Genomic DNA, 21,433 nt, shown 5'->3' with positions numbered 1-21,433 from the left:
CTGGGGTTACACAAAATGCATAATCATGTCATCCTCCCTGTTGTAATAACACTGATCACCCCCCACCCTCCCCCCCCTCTCCCCCCCCAGGCATGCTGAGCGGAACGTGGAGGAGTACTCTCCGACAGGAGGGGAGCTGACAGTTGACTCCTACCCCAACTGGCTCCGCTTCCACATAGGGATTAATCGATATGAGCTCTACTCCAGACACAACCCAGTCATCGATGCCCTCCTCAGGGACTTGGTCTCACAGAGAATCACCAGTGTTGGTAAGTCAGAGGAGAGAAGGTAGCTTCTCTATAGCCTGGTCCCAGATCTGTTTTTACTTCGTTCAGCCAACTCTCATGCCATAGAAGTTGAGAAACTAGCCTGGTTCCAGATCTGTTAGTGGTTTGTTTAGCCACCTCCTCTGACTATCATTGACACGGATAACTTGGCGAAGGCACATACAGATGGGACGGGGATAGTTTTTCCTCTGTATGGCACAACAACAGTAGTCAGAGGAGTTGGCTAACCGAAACACAGAAACAGGTCTGCGGCCAGCTTCTCTCTCCAAATCCACACGCAGTGAAATGAGAGGATGCAGGATGGATACAGCTTGGTCTGGCAGTATGGCCAGCTACATGCTGCTCCCTCCAGCCCATGTAATTACACAGCTATATGACTACTGAGAGGTCAGGATGTCAATACCAATTGAGACTACAGAAGCCATCAGTTGTTAGTTTGGATTTTTCTTTATATAGCATGCCTAGCTACCATCACATCTACTTCACTCATTCACAGAAAGAATACAATACAAATGATCAATGGATATTATATACTGTATATTGATAATGTATGACAAATTCCACTTTCTAGTTGATAGGTGACATATTTGGTCATGTGTAACTCACACTAGAACACGTAGAACATAGAGCCTAAAGCCTTTGGGTCTGTTACATCAGGGCATCTTTATAGAGTGGTTATGCCAACAGTCTAGAGACTGAAACGTTGACATTTTCCTCTTTAACGGTTCACCCTCTTACATTTACATTTAAGTCATTTAGCAGACGCTCTTATCCAGAGCGACTTACAAATTCCCGCCTTTGCACAGCCCATGTCAACATCTCTTTTACATTAAATAAGATTTTCTCAAAGCTATTATGGTATTTTTTAAAGACTTTGTGCCTCTTTTTTGGGGCCAATTTGCTTTACGGCCAAGAAATTGACTTGAATTCTGTCCCTTTTTGGATGTGAGGATTCCATCTTCTGCCCTCTGAACAGCTGTCTCAGGAGTCCCTGTAGAATGGCTTATTATGTTCTAGGTTCTAGAATGAGAGAGCGAGAGAGAGGGAAGAAAGAACAGAGAGAGAGAACGAGGGAAGAAAGAAGAGCGCGAGAAAGAACAGAGAGAATGGAAAGAACAGAGAGAAAACAGACAGCGATGTGAATGCACTCTTTGTCCTTCACCTCCCAGTCTCCTTCCTGATCAAACAAACACTGTGACATCATCTGTCACTCACTCTGAGTACACAGTCACACAGTCTGAACTAGAGGACGACCGATTATGATTTCTCAACGCCGATACCGATATCGATTATTGGGGGACCAAAAAAAGCAGATACTTATTAATCGGCCAAATTATTTATTTGTAATAATGAATATTTACATTTACATTTACATTTCAGTCATTTAGCAGACGCTCTTATCCAGAGCGACTTACAAATTGGTGCATTCACCTTATGACATCCAGTGGAACAGCCACTTTACAATAGTGCATCTAAATCTTTTAAGGGGGGGGGGGGGGTGTGAGAAGGATTACTTTATCCTATCCTAGGTATTCCTTAAAGAGGTGGGGTTTCAGGTGTCTCCGGAAGGTGGTGATTGACTCCGCTGTCCTGGCGTCGTGAGGGAGTTTGTTCCACCACTGGGGGGCCAGAGCAGCGAACAGTTTTGACTGGGCTGAGCGGGAACTGTACTTCCTCAGTGGTAGGGAGGCGAGCAGGCCAGAGGTGGATGAACGCAGTGCCCTTGTTTGGGTGTAGGGCCTGATCAGAGCCTGGGGTACTGAGGTGCCGTTCCCCTCACAGCTCCGTAGGCAAGCACCATGGTCTTGTAGCGGATGCGAGCTTCAACTGGAAGCCAGTGGAGAGAGCGGAGGAGTGGGGTGACGTGAGAGAACTTGGGAAGGTTGAACACCAGACGGGCTGCGGCGTTCTGGATGAGTTGTAGGGGTTTAATGGCACAGGCAGGGAGCCCAGCCAACAGCGAGTTGCAGTAATCCAGACGGGAGATGACAAGTGCCTGGATTAGGACCTGCGCCGCTTCCTGTGTGAGGCAGGGTCGTACTCTGCGGATGTTGTAGAGCATGAACCTACAGGAACGGGCCACCGCCTTGATGTTAGTTGAGAACAACAGGGTGTTGTCCAGGATCACGCCAAGGTTCTTAGCGCTCTGGGAGGAGGACACAATGGAGTTGTCAACCGTGATGGCGAGATCATGGAACAGGCAGTCCTTCCCCGGGAGGAGGAGCAGCTCCGTCTTGCCGAGGTTCAGCTTGAGGTGGTGATCCGTCATCCACACTAATATGTTTGCCAGACATGCAGAGATGCGATTCGCCACCTGGTCATCAGGAGGGGGAAAGGAGAAGATTAATTGTGTGTCGTCTGCATAGCAATGATAGGAGAGACCATGTGAGGTTATGACAGAGCCAAGTGACTTGGTGTATAGCGAGAATAGGAGAGGGCCTAGAACAGAGCCCTGGGGGACACCAGTGGTGAGAGCGCGTGGTGAGGAGACAGATTCTCGCCACGCCACCTGGTAGGAGCGACCTGTCAGGTAGGACGCAATCCAAGCGTGGGCCGCGCCGGAGATGCCCAACTCGGAGAGGGTGGAGAGGAGGATCTGATGGTTCACAGTATCGAAGGCAGCCGATAGGTCTAGAAGGATGAGAGCAGAGGAGAGAGAGTTAGCTTTAGCAGTGCGGAGCGCCTCCGTGATACAGAGAAGAGCAATCTCAGTTGAATGACTAGTCTTGAAACCTGACTGATTTGGATCAAGAAGGTCATTCAGAGAGAGATAGCGGGAGAGCTGGCCAAGGAGGGCACGTTCAAGAGTTTTGGAGAGAAAAGAAAGAAGGGATACTGGTCTGTAGTTGTTGACATCGGAGGGATCGAGTGTAGGTTTTACAACAATACTGAATTAACACTTATTTTTAAATAATATAATTCATCAATCAAATCAATTTAGCAAAAACAAAGTGTTGGAGAAGAAAGTAATGTGCCAATATGCAATATGTGCCATGTATGAGCCATGTAAAAATATGTGCCATGTAAAAATATGTGCCATTTAAAATATGTGCCATGTAAAATGTGTGCCATGTAAAATATGTGCCATGTAAAAAGCTAACGTTTCAGTTCCTTGCTCAGAACATGAGAACATATGAAAGTTGGTGGTTCCTTTTAACATGAGACTTCAATATTCCAAGATAAGAGGTTTTAGGTTGTAGTTAATACAGTATTATAGGACTATTTCTCTCTATACCATTTGTATTTCATATACCTTTGACTATTGGATGTTCTTATAGGCACTATAGTATTGCCAGTGTAACAGTATAGCTTCCGTCCCTCTCCTCGCCCCTACCTGGGCTCGAACCAGGAACACATCGACGACAGCCACACTCGGAGCAGCGTTACCCATCGCTCCACAAAAGCCGCAGCCCTTGCAGCGCAAGGGGAATAACTACTCCAAATCTAAAAGCGAGTGATGTTTGAAACAGTATTAGCGCCCACCCAGCTAACTAGCTAGCCATTTCACATTGGTGACACCAGCCATTAGGTTGATAGGCTTGAAGTCATAAACAGCGCTGTACTTGTGAAGAGCTGCTGGCAAAACGCACAAAAGTGCTGTTTGAATGAATGGTTAAGGGCCTGCTGCTGCTTAGTCAGACTGCTCTATCAAATCAGACTTAATTATAACATAATAACACACAGAAATGCGAGCCTTTGGTCATTAATATGACACAATTTCCCTAGTTAACTGTACGGTTGTAAGATTGTATCCCCTGAGCTGACAAGGTGAAAATCTGTCATTCTGCCCCTGAACAAGGCAGTTAACCCACCGTTCCTAGGCCGTCATTGAAAATAAGAGCGTGTTCTTAACTGACTTGCCTGGTTAAATAAGGGTATAAAAAAAGGGGAAAAAAAGGAAATTGGCGCCCAAAAATACAGATTTCCGATTGTTATGAAAACTTGAAATCGGCCCTACTTAATCGGCCATTCCGATTAATCGGTCAACCTCTAGTCTGAACTGAATCAGTGGGAGAGGTTGACCATCCTCTGGCGAGGGAAATTCATTGTGTAATTGATTATATCATCTCTGATGATTTTCTTGGACTCTACAATGTCATCCAGTGAGACTGATTCTGCCATACTGTAATTGCTGTCAATGATGATTTGAGTTGTTTGTCTTTGTGTATCTCCAACAGCCATGAAGTCTGGAGGCACACAACTAAAACTCATCATGACGTTCCAGAACTACGGACAGGCTCTGTTCAAACCTATGAAGTAAGTAGACTGCTTTATAACAACCAGAAATGTGTCTCATGGTGATGTATTGTATAGGTTCAATAGGCTATTCGTGTGCAGTGCCTCAGGGGGACAATCTAGATGAATAAAGGTTCAATGAAAACTAAATACATTTTTATTTAACCTTATTTGTATCCAGGTTGGCCATATTGTAATGATAATATACTTCCTCTGAGAGACTTGGTCCTTTGGTCCTAATCCTTTTCATCATTGTTATAGCTAGCTGGGTTTTAAATGTAATTACTTTTGTTATCGTAATTGGTTAATCATATTCACCCTCCCGTGGTGTGTGGCCTCAGTGGCAGTGTGGAGAGCTGGGTTAAGGCTGATCCCAGGGGGGAGAAGGAGGAGGAGGAATAGGAGGAGGGAAGGGGGAGAAGGTGGTGGAGGAATAGGAACAGGGAAGGGGGAGAAGGAGTAAGAGGAGGGAAGGGGGAGAAGGAAGAGGGGGAGGAATGGGGAGAAGGAGGAGGGAAGGAGGAGAAAAGGAGGAGGAGGGAAGGGTGGAGAAGGAAGAGGAGGGGGAAGGGGCAGAAGGAAGAGGAGGGGGAAGGCGCAGAAGGAGGAGGGAAGAGAAGGAGGAGTGAAGGAGGAGGAGTGAAGGGTGGAGAAGGAGGAAAAGGAGGAAGGAAGGGGGAGAAGGAGGAATAGGAGCAAGGAAGGGGGAGAGGAGTAGGAAGAGGGAAGGGGGAAGAAGGAGGAGGAGGAGTGAAGGGGGAGAAGGAAGAATAGGAACAGGAACAGGAAGAATAGGAACAGGAACAGGGAAGAGAGAAGCTATTCATAGGCTGTCATTACTAACTCCTTCAGTCTAGTCATATTAAGTCAAGCGAGACACACCTCAAATCAGGAGAGAAGCATACTGACATTTTAAACCAGGTGGTTCGAGCCCTGAATGCTAATTGACAAATCTGTGGTATATCTGACCGCATACAACGGGTATGACAAAAAATTACTTTTTACTGCTACTAATTACATTGGTAACTAGTTCATTATAGCAATAAGGCACATCAGGGGGTGTTGTATATGGCAATATAGCACGTCTAAGGACTGTTCTTACGTACACAATGCAACATGGAGTGCCTGGATACAGCCCTTATATCACAGCCCTTATACCATATACCACACCCCCTAATGCATTGTTGCTGAAATATGCAATCAAAATCCATCCAGATTTTCTCTATGTGGTACACTAATATTACATTTGAACAAAAACAGGAAATTACATTTGTTTGGGATTTAAATCTATTCGTGTTTGAGGCTGTCAACTCATGTCTGATATTCTTATTCATAGGAATCAGTGTTAACTGCCTTGTTCATGGGCACATCGACAGATTTTTTCACATTGTTCGGGGATTCGAACAGCAAACTTCCGGTTACTGTACCAACACTCTTAACCGCTAGGTTACCTGCCGCCACACACACATGCATACACATGCATGCAAACACTTGCACACTCACACACACACTGCTCCATAACACCCCACCAACTCTCTCCTCAATCTGTTTGCGTGTTGCCACATGGTGCATCAAAGAGACAGAGGCTGCAACATCAAAGGCTTCACATCAGCTTCTCCTCTGAACACAAATGCAAATGCATCAACATTTGAGAGAGAGGAGCAGAGCGTCTGGGTACCAATCTGGCGACGGACTCTACCAGTAAACTGGGTTCAGAATAGAATGGCACCAAGCAGGTGCAGAACAGAGCAGGAATCCAGTAGTGCTGCTCTGTATCGATCCTATGTCTCTCTCTCTCTCTCTCTCTCTCTCTCTCTCTCTCTCTCTCTCTCTCTCTCTCTGTATCTCTCTACCTGTCTCTCTGTCTCTCTCTACCTGTCTCTGTCTCTCTCTACCTGTCTCTGTCTCTCTCTACCTGTCTCTGTCTCTCTCTACCTGTCTCTCTGTCTCTCTCTACCTGTCTCTGTCTCTCTCTACCTGTCTCTCTGTCTCTCTCTACCTGTCTGTCTCTCTCTCTCTCTCAATTCAATTCAATAGACTTTATTGACGTGGCAAGTTAAATTACTTGTCAAAGTATACAGTACCAGTTAAAAGTTTGGACACACCTACTCATTCAAGTGTTTTTCTTTATTTTTAATAAATTATAACAATGAAGACATGTAAACTATGACATAACACATATGAAATCATGCAGTAATAAAAAAGTCGCTGCCTTTGCCTTGATGACAGCTTTGCACACTCTTGGTATTCTCTCAACCAGCTTCACCTGGAATGCTTTTTTAACAGCCTTGAAGGAGGTCCCACATATGCAGAACACTTGTTGGCTGCTTTTCCTTCGCTCTGCTGTCCAAATCATCAAAGATTATCTAAATTGGTTTGAGGTCGGGTGATTATGGAGGCCAGATCATCTGATGCATCACTCCATCACTCTTCTTCTTGGTCAAATAGCCCTTACACAGCCTGGAGATCATCCGGAACCAACCTGGAACCAAAAATCTCAAATTTGGACTCATCAGACCAAAGCACATATTTCCACCAGTCTAATGTATATTGCTCGGGTTTCTTGGCTCAAGAAAGTCTCTGCTTCTTATTGGGGTCCTTTAGTAGTGGTTTCTTTGCAGCAATTCGAACATGAAGGCCTGATTCACACAGTCTTCTCTGAACAGTTGATGTTGAGATGTGTCTGTTACTTGAACTCTGTGAAGCATTTATTTGGGCTGCAATTTCTGAGGCTGGTAACTCTAATTAACTTATTCTCTGCAGCAGAAGTAACTCTGGGTCTTCCTTTCCTGTGGCGGTCCTCATGTGAGCCAGTTTAATCATAGCGTTTGTTGGTTTTTCCGACTGCACTTGAAGAAACTTTAAAAGTTCTTAATATTTTCCAGAATGACTGACATTCATGTCTTAAAGTAATGATGGAATGCCTTTTCTCTTTGCTTATTTGAGCTTTTCTTGCCATAATATGGACTTGGTCTTTTACCAAGTAGGGCTATCTTCTGTATACCACCCGTACCTTGTCACAACACAACCGATTGGCTCAAACGTATTAAGAAGGAAAGAAATTCCACAAATGTACTTTTGTTCATTGAAATGCATTCCAGGTGACTACCTCATGAAGCTGGTTGAGAGAATGCCAAGAGTGTGCAAAGCTGTCATCAAGGAAAGGGTGTTTACTTTTACACATCGCAAATATAAAATATTTTTGATTTGTGTAGCACTTTTTTTGCTTACTACATGATTCCATATGTCTTATTTCATTGTTTTGATGTCTTCACTATTATTTTACAATGTAGAAAATATGAATAATAAAGAAAATCCCCTGAATGAGTTGGTGTGTCCAAACTTTTGATTGGTACTGTACATATAACAAAATAGTGGGACCAACAGCAATAATAATAGTAATAGTGGAAATGGGATTACCATTAACAGAAATTATGTCTACTTATGATGAGGTAAAAGGTTTATGTTTTGTCTCTAAATGATATGGTAAATATATCCAATGCAAAAAACATCTACATTTAAATTAGATTAATATGCATATATTTCCAATAATCCCTATATATTCCCGTTAATTCCCAAGGAAAGTTTCCACCTCTGAATATTCCCCAAAATGTGCAACCCTACTCTGATCACTCTGACATCAATGAAAATGTAATTGAAAATCTGATCAAACACTTCATGACAGGCCATGAGCTCATGTTGTGCAGAATTTGTATAGGCTATGCACGAGAAAAGAGTGATGGCCTCTACGAAAAAGAGGAGGCTCTCAACAGCTTTCTTTAGATTAGGCCTACTGTATTTTATCATTAAGATTGGTCAAAGTAGCCACCCTTTCCCTTGATGATAGCTTACAACAACAAAATTAATGATAATAAAAATATATAAAAGCTGTAGTAGTAGACCAGTCTCAACAAGTCAGTAGTAGTAGACCAGTCAATAGTAGTAGACCAGTCTCAACAAGTCAGTAGTAGTAGACCAGTCAATAGTAGTAGACCAGTCTCAACAAGTCAGTAGTAGTAGACCAGTCAATAGTAGTAGACCAGTCTCAACAAGTCAGTAGTAGTAGACCAGTCAATAGTAGTAGACCAGTCTCAACAAGTCAGTAGTAGTAGACCAGTCTCAACAAGTCAGTAGTAGTAGACCAGTCTCAACAAGTCAGTAGTAGTAGACCAGTCTCAACAAGTCAGTAGTAGTAGACCAGTCTCAACAAGTCAGTAGTAGTAGACCAGTCAATAGTAGTAGACCAGTCTCAACAAGTCAGTAGTAGTAGACCAGTCAATAGTAGTAGACCAGTCTCAACAAGTCAGTAGTAGTAGACCAGTCAATAGTAGTAGACCAGTCTCAACAAGTCAGTAGTAGTAGACCAGTCTCAACAAGTCAGTAGTAGTAGACCAGTCTCAACAAGTCAGTAGTAGTAGACCAGTCTCAACAAGTCAGTAGTAGTAGACCAGTCTCAACAAGTCAGTAGTAGTAGACCAGTCTCAACAAGTCAGTAGTAGTAGACCAGTCTCAACAAGTCAGTAGTAGTAGACCAGTCTCAACAAGTCAGTAGTAGTAGACCAGTCAATAGTAGTAGACCAGTCTCAACAAGTCAGTAGTAGTAGACCAGTCAATAGTAGTAGACCAGTCTCAACAAGTCAGTAGTAGTAGACCAGTCAATAGTAGTAGACCAGTCTCAACAAGTCAGTAGTAGTAGACCAGTATCAACAAGTCAGTAGTAGTAGACCAGTCAATAGTAGTAGACCAGTCTCAACAAGTCAATAGTAGTAGACCAGTCAATAGTAGTAGACCAGTCTCAACAAGTCAGTAGTAGTAGACCAGTCAATAGTAGTAGACAGTCTCAACCAGTCAATAGTAGTAGACCAGTCTCAACCAGTCAATAGTAGTAGACCAGTCATAGTAGTAGACCAGTCTCAACCAGTCAATAGTAGTAGACCAGTCATAGTAGTAGACCAGTCTCAACCAGTCAATAGTAGTAGACCAGTCATAGTAGTAGACCAGTCTCAACCAGTCAATAGTAGTAGACCAGTCAATAGTAGTAGACAGTCTCAACAAGTCAGTAGTAGTAGACCAGTCAATAGTAGTAGACCAGTCTCAACCAGTCAATAGTAGTAGACCAGTCTCAACCAGTCAATAGTAGTAGACCAGTCATAGTAGTAGACCAGTCTCAACCAGTCAATAGTAGTAGACCAGTCATAGTAGTAGACCAGTCTCAACCAGTCAATAGTAGTAGACCAGTCTCAACCAGTCAGTAGTAGTAGACCAGTCTCAACCAGTCAGTAGTAGTAGACCAGTCAATAGTAGTAGACCAGTCTCAACCAGTCAATAGTAGTAGACCAGTCTCAACCAGTCAGTAGTAGTAGACCAGTCTCAACCAGTCAATAGTAGTAGACCAGTCAATAATAGTAGACCAGTCTCAACAAGTCAGTAGTAGTAGACCAGTCTCAACAAGTCAGTAGTAGTAGACCAGTCAATAGTAGTAGACCAGTCTCAACCAGTCAATAGTAGTAGACCAGTCTCAACCAGTCAGTAGTAGTAGACCAGTCTCAACAAGTCAGTAGTAGTAGACCAGTCAATAGTAGTAGACCAGTCTCAACCAGTCAATAGTAGTAGACCAGTCTCAACCAGTCAATAGTAGTAGACCAGTCTCAACCAGTCAATAGTAGTAGACCAGTCAATAATAGTAGACCAGTCTCAACAAGTCAGTAGTAGTAGACCACTCAATAGTAGTAGACCAGTCTCAACCAGTCAATAGTAGTAGACCAGTCTCAACCGGTCAGTAGTAGTAGACCAGTCTCAACAAGTCAGTAGTAGTAGACCAGTCAATAATAGTAGACCAGTCTCAACAAGTCAGTAGTAGTAGACCAGTCTCAACAAGTCAGTAGTAGTAGACCAGTCAATAGTAGTAGACCAGTCTCAACCAGTCAGTAGTAGTAGACCAGTCTCAACAAGTCAGTAGTAGTAGACCAGTCTCAACAAGTCAGTAGTAGTAGACCAGTCAATAGTAGTAGACCAGTCAATAGTAGTAGACCAGTCTCAACCAGTCAATAGTAGTAGACCAGTCAATAGTAGTAGACCAGTCTCAACCAGCCAGTAGTAGTAGACCAGTCAATAGTAGTAGACCAGTCTCAACCAGTCAGTAGTAGTAGACCAGTCAATAGTAGTAGACCAGTCTCAACCAGTCAATAGTAGTAGACCAGTCTCAACCAGTCAATAGTAGTAGACCAGTCTCAACCAGTCAGTAGTAGTAGACCAGTCAATAGTAGTAGACCAGTCTCAACCAGTCAATAGTAGTAGACCAGTCTCAACCAGTCAGTAGTAGTAGACCAGTCTCAACAAGTCAGTAGTAGTAGACCAGTCAATAGTAGTAGACCAGTCTCAACCAGTCAATAGTAGTAGACCAGTCTCAACCAGTCAATAGTAGTAGACCAGTCTCAACCAGTCAATAGTAGTAGACCAGTCAATAATAGTAGACCAGTCTCAACACGTCAGTAGTAGTAGACCACTCAATAGTAGTAGACCAGTCTCAACCAGTCAATAGTAGTAGACCAGTCTCAACCGGTCAGTAGTAGTAGACCAGTCTCAACAAGTCAGTAGTAGTAGACCAGTCAATAATAGTAGACCAGTCTCAACAAGTCAGTAGTAGTAGACCAGTCTCAACAAGTCAGTAGTAGTAGACCAGTCAATAGTAGTAGACCAGTCTCAACCAGTCAGTAGTAGTAGACCAGTCTCAACAAGTCAGTAGTAGTAGACCAGTCTCAACAAGTCAGTAGTAGTAGACCAGTCAATAGTAGTAGACCAGTCAATAGTAGTAGACCAGTCTCAACCAGTCAATAGTAGTAGACCAGTCAATAGTAGTAGACCAGTCTCAACCAGCCAGTAGTAGTAGACCAGTCAATAGTAGTAGACCAGTCTCAACCAGTCAGTAGTAGTAGACCAGTCAATAGTAGTAGACCAGTCTCAACCAGTCAATAGTAGTAGACCAGTCTCAACCAGTCAATAGTAGTAGACCAGTCTCAACCAGTCAATAGTAGTAGACCAGTCAATAATAGTAGACCAGTCTCAACCAGTCAGTAGTAGTAGACCAGCCTCAACCAGTCAGTAGTAGTAGACCAGTCTCAAACAGTCAGTAGTAGTAGACCAGTCTCAACCAGTCAGTAGTAGTAGACCAGTCTCAAACAGTCAGTAGTAGTAGACCAGTCTCAAACAGTCAGTAGTAGTAGACCAGTCAGTAGTAGTAGACCAGTCTCAACCAGTCAATAGTAGTAGACCAGTCAATAATAGTAGACCAGTCTCAACCAGTCAGTAGTAGTAGACCAGCCTCAACCAGTCAGTAGTAGTAGACCAGTCTCAAACAGTCAGTAGTAGTAGACCAGTCTCAACCAGTCAGTAGTAGTAGACCAGTCTCAAACAGTCAGTAGTAGTAGACCAGTCTCAAACAGTCAGTAGTAGTAGACCAGTCTCAAACAGTCAGTAGTAGTAGACCAGTCAGTAGTAGTAGACCAGTCTCAAACAGTCAATAGTAGTAGACCAGTCTCAACCAATCAGTAGTAGTAGACCAGTCTCAAACAGTCAGTAGTAGTAGAGAGGTCTCAAACAGTCAGTAGTAGTAGACCAGTCAATAGTAGTAGACCAGTCTCAAACAGTCAGTAGTAGTAGACCAGTCTCAACCAGTCAGTAGTAGTAGACCAGCCTCAACCAGTCAGTAGTAGTAGACCAGTCTCAAACAGTCAGTAGTAGTAGACCAGCCTCAACCAGTCAGTAGTAGTAGACCAGTCTCAAACAGTCAGTAGTAGTAGACCAGTCTCAAACAGTCAGTAGTAGTAGACAAGTCAGTAGTAGTAGACCAGTCAATAGTAGTAGACCAGTGAATAGTAGTAGACCAGTCAGTAGTAGTAGACCAGTCAGTAGTAGTAGACCAGTCAGTAGTAGTAGACCAGTCGATAGTAGTAGACCAGTCAATAGTAGTAGACCAGTCAGTAGTAGTAGACCAGTCAATAGTAGTAGACCAGTCAGAAAAAGTCAGTAGTAGTAGACCAGTCTCAAACAGTCAATAGTAGTAGACCAGTCTCAACCAGTCAGTAGTAGTAGACCAGTCAATAGTAGTAGACCAGTCTCAACCAGTCAGTAGTAGTAGACCAGTCTCAACCAGTCAGTAGTAGTAGACCAGTCTCAACAAGTCAGTAGTAGAAGACCAGTCTCAACCAGTCAGTAGTAGTAGACCAGCCTCAACCAGTCAGTAGTAGAAGACCAGTCTCAACCAGTCAGTAGTAGTAGACCAGTCTCAATCAGTCAGTAGTAGTAGACCAGTCTCAACCAGTCAGTAGTAGTAGACCAGTCTCAAGCAGTCAGTATTAGTAGACCAGTCTCAACCAGTCAGTAGTAGTAGACCAGTCTCTCTCTCTGTCTCCTTTTTGCATCCGGAAAGTCTTATGTTTTGTGAAAAGTGATTTTGAGCATCAGTCAGGTCAGTCAGCTTCCTCATTGCCCAACTCAGGCAACAGTAAGTCTGATGATTCACCCCTGAACATCAGCCTTGTCATGTTGTGAGCCTTACAAATGATCTCTGCATCCTATTTAGTTGCACAATGAGATAGAGCCACCCACCGTACAGTCTAGTCTACTGTCTTAGTGGGTTAGCCTGGAATCTTAACTGGTAAGCTCCATTTCACCATGATTCAAGTCTTTGTTTGGGTATAGAGCAGTAGGTTGGGCTTTAACACTGCCTCTGTAACGATCATTATTCAGTCTAGCTGTCTGTCAGTCTCTCTGTCTCCTCTGTCTCGTCTGTTTATGGGTGTGGAGGAGACGTGATCGTCATATGTACATCCAAATTAGACCCTGAGTGCACCGACATCGTTTGTTAGCTGATGAGATCAAATTGGAGGCAGGGTTGGGTGTTGATATAATCATGGTATTCCTGGTTAACTGTATTGCTTGCCAATCAACTCCACTGAGTCATACAGTACACACAAATCCAATATACCCTGTCGCTTTCTATGGAGGCAAATTGGATAGTCAGTGTAGTATCAATCAAACACAGGAGGCTAGTGAGGGGAGGACGGTTCATAATAATGGTGCAACCATATATTTAACTGATTGACAGTTTGACAGTAGAGCCAGTCCAATATTTTTCACTCTTTTTTGTCAGTATATTAACAACCCAAATAACTCCCCTGAGATATGTGTAGGCATCTCATTACTCACACAAAACATTTCAACATTTCATCAAAATGGGCGAGATGTGAAACAATGGTTTTATCAAATAGCATCAGAGCTCAGGGCGATGTGCTGTATTGAGATAGAAAAATGTCTGAACTGAACAGGACGTGTCTGAACAGAGTGTCTTTCATTCGCTTTGATGGCCGCTTGGCTTCTCTCTGAGAACAATGCAGCCCTATGACAATACAACGAGTTCTGTTTTGTCAGCCTTATAGAGAGATATCAAACTAACACAATCGTTCAACATTCTCAGCATATAATATCATCTCTTCTCTTTATTTTAATCTCGAATACGATATGAACATTATTTCTCTCTCTCCCCTCTCTCTCTCTCCCTCCCTTTCTCTCTCTCTGTCCTCTCTTTTTTATAATATAACAATATTTGACTAGGTTTCCTGAGATTGACTGTTGTAGAGGAATGACTGGCCTCAGGACAACTGGTTGAGAGGAGATGAATATGAGACAGGTCTAAAATGAGTAGAACTGACACTTTATGATTACTACAATGACACAGCTTCAGGCCAGCAAAGGTTGGTATACTGTAGTAAATGTTTCACCTCTAACCGCTGTTTCAGGGTCAGATATTGTTTTCCCATCAGATTGTTTTATGGTGAACAAATACGGATTATTGTAAGGTTGTGTGATCCCAGATCTGTGGTGATTGAGGGTTCATCTTCTAACATAAGTGACACAGGGCAGTGATTGGGGTGGCAGTGTAGCCTAGTGGTTAGAGCGTTGGACTAGTAACTGGAACGGTTGCAAGTTCAAACCCCTGAGCTGACAAGGTACAAATCTGTCATTCTGCCCCTGAACAGGCAGTTAACCCACTGTTCCCAGGCTGTCATTGAAAATAAGAATATGTTCTTAACTGACTTGCCTGGTAAAATTAAAAAAATAATAATAATAATTGCTAGATGGGGATGCCTTCCCCGGGCCATTGAAAACAAGTCTAGGAAGCGCAAGATCTGTTCTATATGCACTGTTTCTATGCTTTTTAATTGATTTATTTTTGCATCTTTTTCTTTCGGGTTTGTACACCAGACAAATATATTTCACAGCGGTTTAGATGGTACAATGATGTTCTACACTATACTTGATTGTTTTGCCACATAAACAGAAATTAGGCGAACTATTAGAATTTTGGCAAGCAGGAAATTGCAGAGTGATTTCTGCAATAGTGCACCTTTAATTGACCTGCCTGGTAAAATAATTATAATTTCAGTAAGTAAAACAAGAAATGCCACACTCTTCAAAGATATATTATGATGATCATCTGAACACAGATCTAGGATCAGCTTAGCGTCACCCTACTATAACTTAACCATTAGGAGGAAACACACAAACAGACCTTAGACCAGTGTCTTAGTAGCAGTTCACAGTGTTCCTAATGGGAGATGAAGTGAGTCAGAAGAACAAAATAATGAATCAGTAAAGATCCCAGTGTGATCATGTGATACAACAACACTGTGAGCCCAACACTGGTTCAGCAAATTACCCCCTAATGTTTAATAATGTTTTGACAATTTCCCTGTTGTAATACTGTAATTGGGTCCTCTGGGCTTTGTTGAGTTCAACAGGGTTTGTGTTGAATGACTTAATATATGTTTATGGAGGCTAGTCTAATGAACGGGAGGCATTGTGAAAGGCAATGTAAGCATAACACACACGCGCGTACGTATGTATGTATGTATGTATGTATGTATGTATGTATGTATGTATGTATGTATGTATGTATGTATGTATGTATGTATGTATGTATGTATGTATGTATGTATGTATGTATGTATGTATGTATGTATGTATGTATGTATGTATGTATGTATGTATGTATGTATGTATGTATGTATGTACAGTGGGGCAAAAAAGTATTTAGTCAGCCACCAATTGTGCAAGTTCTCCCACTTAAAAAAGATGAGAGAGGCCTGTAATTTTCATCATAGGTACACTACAACTATGACTGACAAAATTAGAAAAAAATCCAGAAAATCACATTGTATTATTTTTTATTAATTTATTTGCAAATTATGGTGGAAAATAAGTATTTGGTCACCTACAAACAAGCAAGATTTCTGTCTCTCACAGACCTGTAACTTATTCTCCTCTCCTCTCCTCTCTCCTCTGCTGTCCTTTCCTTTCCTTACCTTTCCTTACCTCTCCTCTCCCCTCCTCTCCTCTCCTCTCCTCTGCTCTCCTTTCCTGTCCTCTCCTCTCTCCCCTCCTCTGCTCTCCTCTCCTCTGCTCTCCTTTCCTGTCCTCTCCTCTCTGCTCTGTTCTCCTCTTTGCTCTCCTTTCCTCTCCTGTTCTCTCCTCTCTGATCTCTCTGCTCCGCACTCCTCTCCTCTGCTCTGCCCTCTTCTGCTCTATTCTCTCCACTCTCCTCCTCACTGTTCTCCTCTCCTCTCTGCTCTCCTCAGCGTTGTCTAGCATTGCTGAGTCTTATTGTTATAAATGAACACTTCTCAGCCCAGTGTTTCTCCTCACCACACCCCTGATGATTGTGGACAGTCTGGGAGCAAACAAACCTTTCTCTGTTACATTCATTGATAGGTAGCTCTGCAATCCGTGCATTACTGACAGCGTCCATGCTGTGAGTGTTTAAACCTTAGAAACATTTCTTTAAAAAGCTAAAAATCCAGGTTGATTATTATCAGTTAGAATGTTGTTCTGCTTCCATTGTTAAAGGAATGAAAACACATTTTTGTGCTTAGTAAAGGAAAGGTGACGGGTTAGTACAGAATCTGCATATCACAGGTTCTCTGTGTGTGTGTCTTTGTACGCCTGGGTGCGTGTGTGACTTCACTCCTGACATTTCTGTGTTGTCTCAGAGGCATAATGTTTATGGCTCATCACAATGCATCACATTAAGGTAGGCTCTGATAAACCCGCTCATTGTCTCTGGGAAGACAGAGAAGGTTAATCACCCTGTTTTTATGACACTGATGTACACAACCCCTCCTCCGGCCTCATCCCTATCTGTTCTCCTCTGGAGAGAGAAAGAGTCATTTTAACAGTAGCTCATTGTGTGACTGTGTCAGTTGATATTAACTGTCACCTTGTCTCATCTCTTGGAGAGAGAGAGACATTATTAGACCCAACCAAATCAGGAAAAAACAAAACATAATTACTTGACACATTAAGAAGAATTAACAAAAAAACTGAGCAAATTAGAATGCTTTTTGGTCCTAAACAGAGAGTACACCGCGACAGAATACCTGACCAAAATGGAGGAAAGCTTTGACTATGTACAGACTCAGTGAGCATAGCCTTGCTACTGAGGAAGGCGGCCGTAGGCAGACCTGGCTCTCAAAGGAAGACAGGCTATGTGCACACTGCCCACAAATGAGGTGGAAACTGAGCTGCACTTCCTAAACCCCTGTCAAATGTATGACCATAATAGAGACACATATTTCCCTCAGATTACACACACCCACATAGAATTAAAAAACAAACCCAGTTTTGATAAACTCCCATATCTATTGGGTGAAATACCACAGTGTGACATCACAGCAGCAATATTTGTGACCTGTTGACACGAGAAAAAGGCAACCAGTGAAGAACAAACACCATTGTAAATAGAACCTATATTTATGTGTATTTATTTTCCCTTTTGTAGTTTAACTATTTGCACATTGTTACAATACTGTATATAGACATGATATAACATTTGAAATGTTTCTATTCCTTTGGAACTTTTATGAGTGTAATGTTTACTGTACACTTTTGTTTATTATCTATTTCACTTGCGTTGGCAATGTAAACATATGCTTCCCATGCCAATAAAGCGCTTTGAATTGAATTGAATTGACATCCCTCCAAGGCCGACAGTATTACTCTATCTTTCTGCCCAGAGATGATGTAGCTGCTCTCAAAGCCATCACGTTGATTCTTTCAAACTGCTTGACGAAAACAGTGAATCCTCCTTTTACCCTGTCGTACCTGGGTATGAGACGTGAAGCAGCCGTGTAACTCTTCTCAACTTTGATCGGCACAGTGCTTTCCCATGTTTATAGGTGTAGGTTTAATCTAGTCTCCTGCATGCCAAAAGAATAAAGGCATTTCAAATGTCATATTATGTCTATATACAGTATTGTAATGATGTGCAAATAGTTTAAGTACAAAGGGGAAAATAAATCAACATAAATATAGATTGTATTTAGATTGTATTTGCAATAGTGTTTGTTCTTCACTGGTTGCCCTTTTCTTGTGTCTCTCTGTCTCTCTGTCTGTTTTATAACCGGTAGTTCGTTTCGGAGGAAAGACCCTCAGGAGAGTCATTCATAGATAATGAGGCAGGGGGTAAAATACCACGTTGACAGTTCCACAAAGTCTTGACTGTCAGGTTTAATTATGACACCGAAGGGCCAGTGTCACGTTTTCACTCCTCACATCTCCTCTCACCAGACGGACAGTAGGTCTAATCTGTTTTTTTTTAAATATTTTTTTTTACATAGGAGCTAAGTGATCTGATATGAAATATGGTGTTGTATAGGTCTATATGCATCATTATTGGACAACAGCTAAATCTATTTGCTGCTGTACAGTACATGGTAGTTTGGTCTTTCCCTAAGCTAAGTGATCTGATTCTAAATACACCTTGTTGTGTTGTAAATATATAATAGACTGGGCATAAAGAAATATCTGTTCAAAGCTTTACATGAGTACAGCACCTTGACTCCATCTCTCACAAGGGATTTTTAACTCCCTGATCCAGTGAAGGGAGATGGGAGATGTGGATGGCTCACCCCATTGATGTAACTGTCCTCAACGCAACGCGTAACATCCCTGTCCCAACATGATTAGATCTCTAGTCTCCCCTCTCCTACAGTCCACCAGGGTTGATGAAGACTTTCTATTTGGACTCTGTCTCTGTGAGTTAGATGTTGACTCTCTCTCTCTCTCTCTCTCTCTCTCTCTCTCTCTCTCTCTCTCTCTCTCTCTCTCTCTCTCTCTCTCTCTCTCTCTCTCTCTCTCTCTCTCTCTCTCTCTCTCTCTCTCTCTCTCTCTCTCTCACTCACCCTCTCTCACTCACCCTCTCGCTCTCTCAGCCCCTCATGATGGGTTCAGATGTTTTGGTGTGGCCCTCATCCCCATCAAAGTTGCCCACCCCTGCTCTAAATTGTACCAGATAGGGGTTCTTTGGCTTGTAACTGTAGCAAAACCCTTTTTGGTGCTATGTAGAACCATTTTTTGAATGTTCTATAAATAACCATGCTGATAAGGTTCTAAATGGCACCTGTATAGTGCTATGAAGAACCCTTTCCTAAGGTTCTATAAAGTACCATTACAAAAAGTAGTTTATAAACTGGGTGATTGACTTCGTGATATATGGCCAATACACCACAGCTAAGTGCTGTGTCCAGGAACTCCGGTTGCATCGTGCCTAAGAACATTGGCCATATACCACACCTTATTGCTTAAATATAACACCTTTTTGGGGCTATATAGAACCCTTGTTATGGGTCTTTGTAGAGCCGTTATAGAGAATGGTTCTATAAAGAATCTTCCTCAATCTGAAAGGTTCTTTGTAGATCCTTTTGAAAATAGTTGTTTTTTATCCTGGTCAGCCATATTATATTGTTAAATTCCATAAGTGTTATTATGTGTTCATTGACAAGTTGAATCAAGTCATCTACCTCTGGAACAGCTGGGGGTCCCTGAGAGAATTGACAATTGATAACTAGTGACTGATTCAGTCAACCACTTTCAAATGACACAAGGCCATACGTGAGTCTCTCACAAGACACTGGCCGTAGTCATATATAATATGTCATTCTTCTTCTCTGAGGTTTAACGGCGGTTGACATCCAATGTGTTGCATTGCCGCCCCCAACCGAACTATAGTGTAGATCCATTACACTTGGTGATACACAATGGGAAAAAGGAACCAAAAAAAGGAACAAAATTGTGTATATATATATATATATATATATATATATATATATATATACATTTATATATATTTATTTTTAGATATATATATTTATTTTTATATATATATATATATATATATATATATATATATATATATATATATATATATATATATACATTTATATATATTTATTTTTAGATATTTATATGTATTTATATATTTATATATACAGTACCAGTCAAAAGTCTGGACACACCTACTTATTCCAGGGTTTTCTTTATTTTTACTACATTGTAGAATAATATTTTAGAATAAGGCTGTAACATAACAAAATGTGGAAAAAGGGAAGGGGTCTGAATACTTTCTGAATGCACTGTATAGTGTATCCTAACATGACCATGGGTAAAGACTCAAAAAGACTGACAGTGACTCCTCGGGTTCACCACGGAGGTGAGCCTGGTCACAAACACCAGCAATCTTCAACTTCAATTGCTCCACCTCCACACTTAATGCTACCCATACTCCATGCCCTGGTCCTAAGAGCAAAGGAAGAAACAGATCTTGAATCAAGTTTCGTGGCACAGAGCGTCTGATCCTTCTGGTCAGAAGAAACACAAACATCAGAAGTCCACTTCGGGTTACCTTCACCGATTCAACAACACCCATCTTCTTTTACAACCAACCGGGAACCATCCATTGATCAGCCAAAAGGCCTGGTATAATGTGTAATGTCATAACACAACACATTAGATCAACTGAAATGATACTCACGGCTGCACAAAAAGAGTTGTGAGAAAACCTACACACCCAAATATGCTAATGAGCTGCCTCCCCTACAGTTTAATGATCATTCAAAGAGCAAATTTTAGAGCCATTTTTACCTACCTCATCCCCATACTGTTTTTATTTATTTACTTTCCTGCTCTTTTGCACACCAATATCTCTACCTGTACATGACCATCTGATCATTTATCACCCGTGTTAATCTGCTAAATTGTAATTATTCTCCAACCTCCTCATGCCTTTTGCACACAATGTATATAGACTCCCCTTTTTTCTCTACTGTGTTATTGACTTGCTAATTGTTTATTCCATGTGTAACTCTGTGTTGTCTGTTCACACTGCTATGCTTTATCTTGGCCAGGTCGCAGTTGCAAATGAGAACTTGTTCTCAACTAGCCTACCTGGTTAAATAAAGGGTGAAATAAATTGTAAAAAATAAAAAAAAATGAGCCTTTTGTGAACTGCAAAGAACCATTGAAGGATTCTTTGAGTCGTTATGGTACCACATAGAACCATCACCCTTCCCAAAGAAACGTTGAGAAACCCTATTTTTTGTTCGTACGTTTCAGGGCTGTAGAATATAAAAACGTTCACAGTGGAACACCAAGCAGCCAGAAGTGTTCCTATATCAATGCATACGGAGGACACACCTACCATAACAGCTTATCCACCATCATTCATTGTCTACATTTGTGAATGTGATTGTGCTATTCAAGTGGTAGGCAGTAGTCACAGCTGTCTTGAATGGAACAACAACAAGTATTCCACAGGGACTGGAAACTGGTGGCTTATCATATATACAAATGTCTTGCTCTTTGTGTGTGTGTGTGTGTGTGTGTGTGTGTGTGTGTGTGTGTGTGTGTGTGTGTGTGTGTGTGTGTGTGTGTGTGTGTGTGTGTGTGTGTGTGTGTGTGTGTGTGTGTGTGTGTGTGTGTGTGTGTGCGTGCGTGCGTGCGTGCGTGCGTGCGTGCGTGCGTGCGTGCGTGCGTGCGTGCGTGTGTGTGTGTGTTTTCCTCCCTCTTATTCTCCCCAG

The 21,433-nt window shown here is 42.1% G+C and overlaps 1 protein-coding gene across 1 annotated transcript in view; it reads left to right on the top strand.

Moving 5' to 3' along the window:
• Nucleotides 1-21,433, top strand: part of LOC124038556 (extracellular serine/threonine protein kinase FAM20C-like) — a 99,921-nt gene that overhangs the window by 2,043 nt on the left and 76,445 nt on the right. The window contains exons 2-3 of the mRNA XM_046354574.1: nt 91-269; nt 4,466-4,544. Of these exons, the coding sequence (XP_046210530.1) occupies nt 91-269; nt 4,466-4,544 (258 nt within the window). The remainder of the gene's footprint in view (nt 1-90; nt 270-4,465; nt 4,545-21,433) is intronic.

Source organism: Oncorhynchus gorbuscha, linkage group LG06 (assembly GCF_021184085.1).
Source record: "Oncorhynchus gorbuscha isolate QuinsamMale2020 ecotype Even-year linkage group LG06, OgorEven_v1.0, whole genome shotgun sequence".
NCBI classification, from domain to species: domain Eukaryota; kingdom Metazoa; phylum Chordata; class Actinopteri; order Salmoniformes; family Salmonidae; genus Oncorhynchus; species Oncorhynchus gorbuscha.
This window is presented reverse-complemented; position numbering and strand designations above follow the sequence as displayed.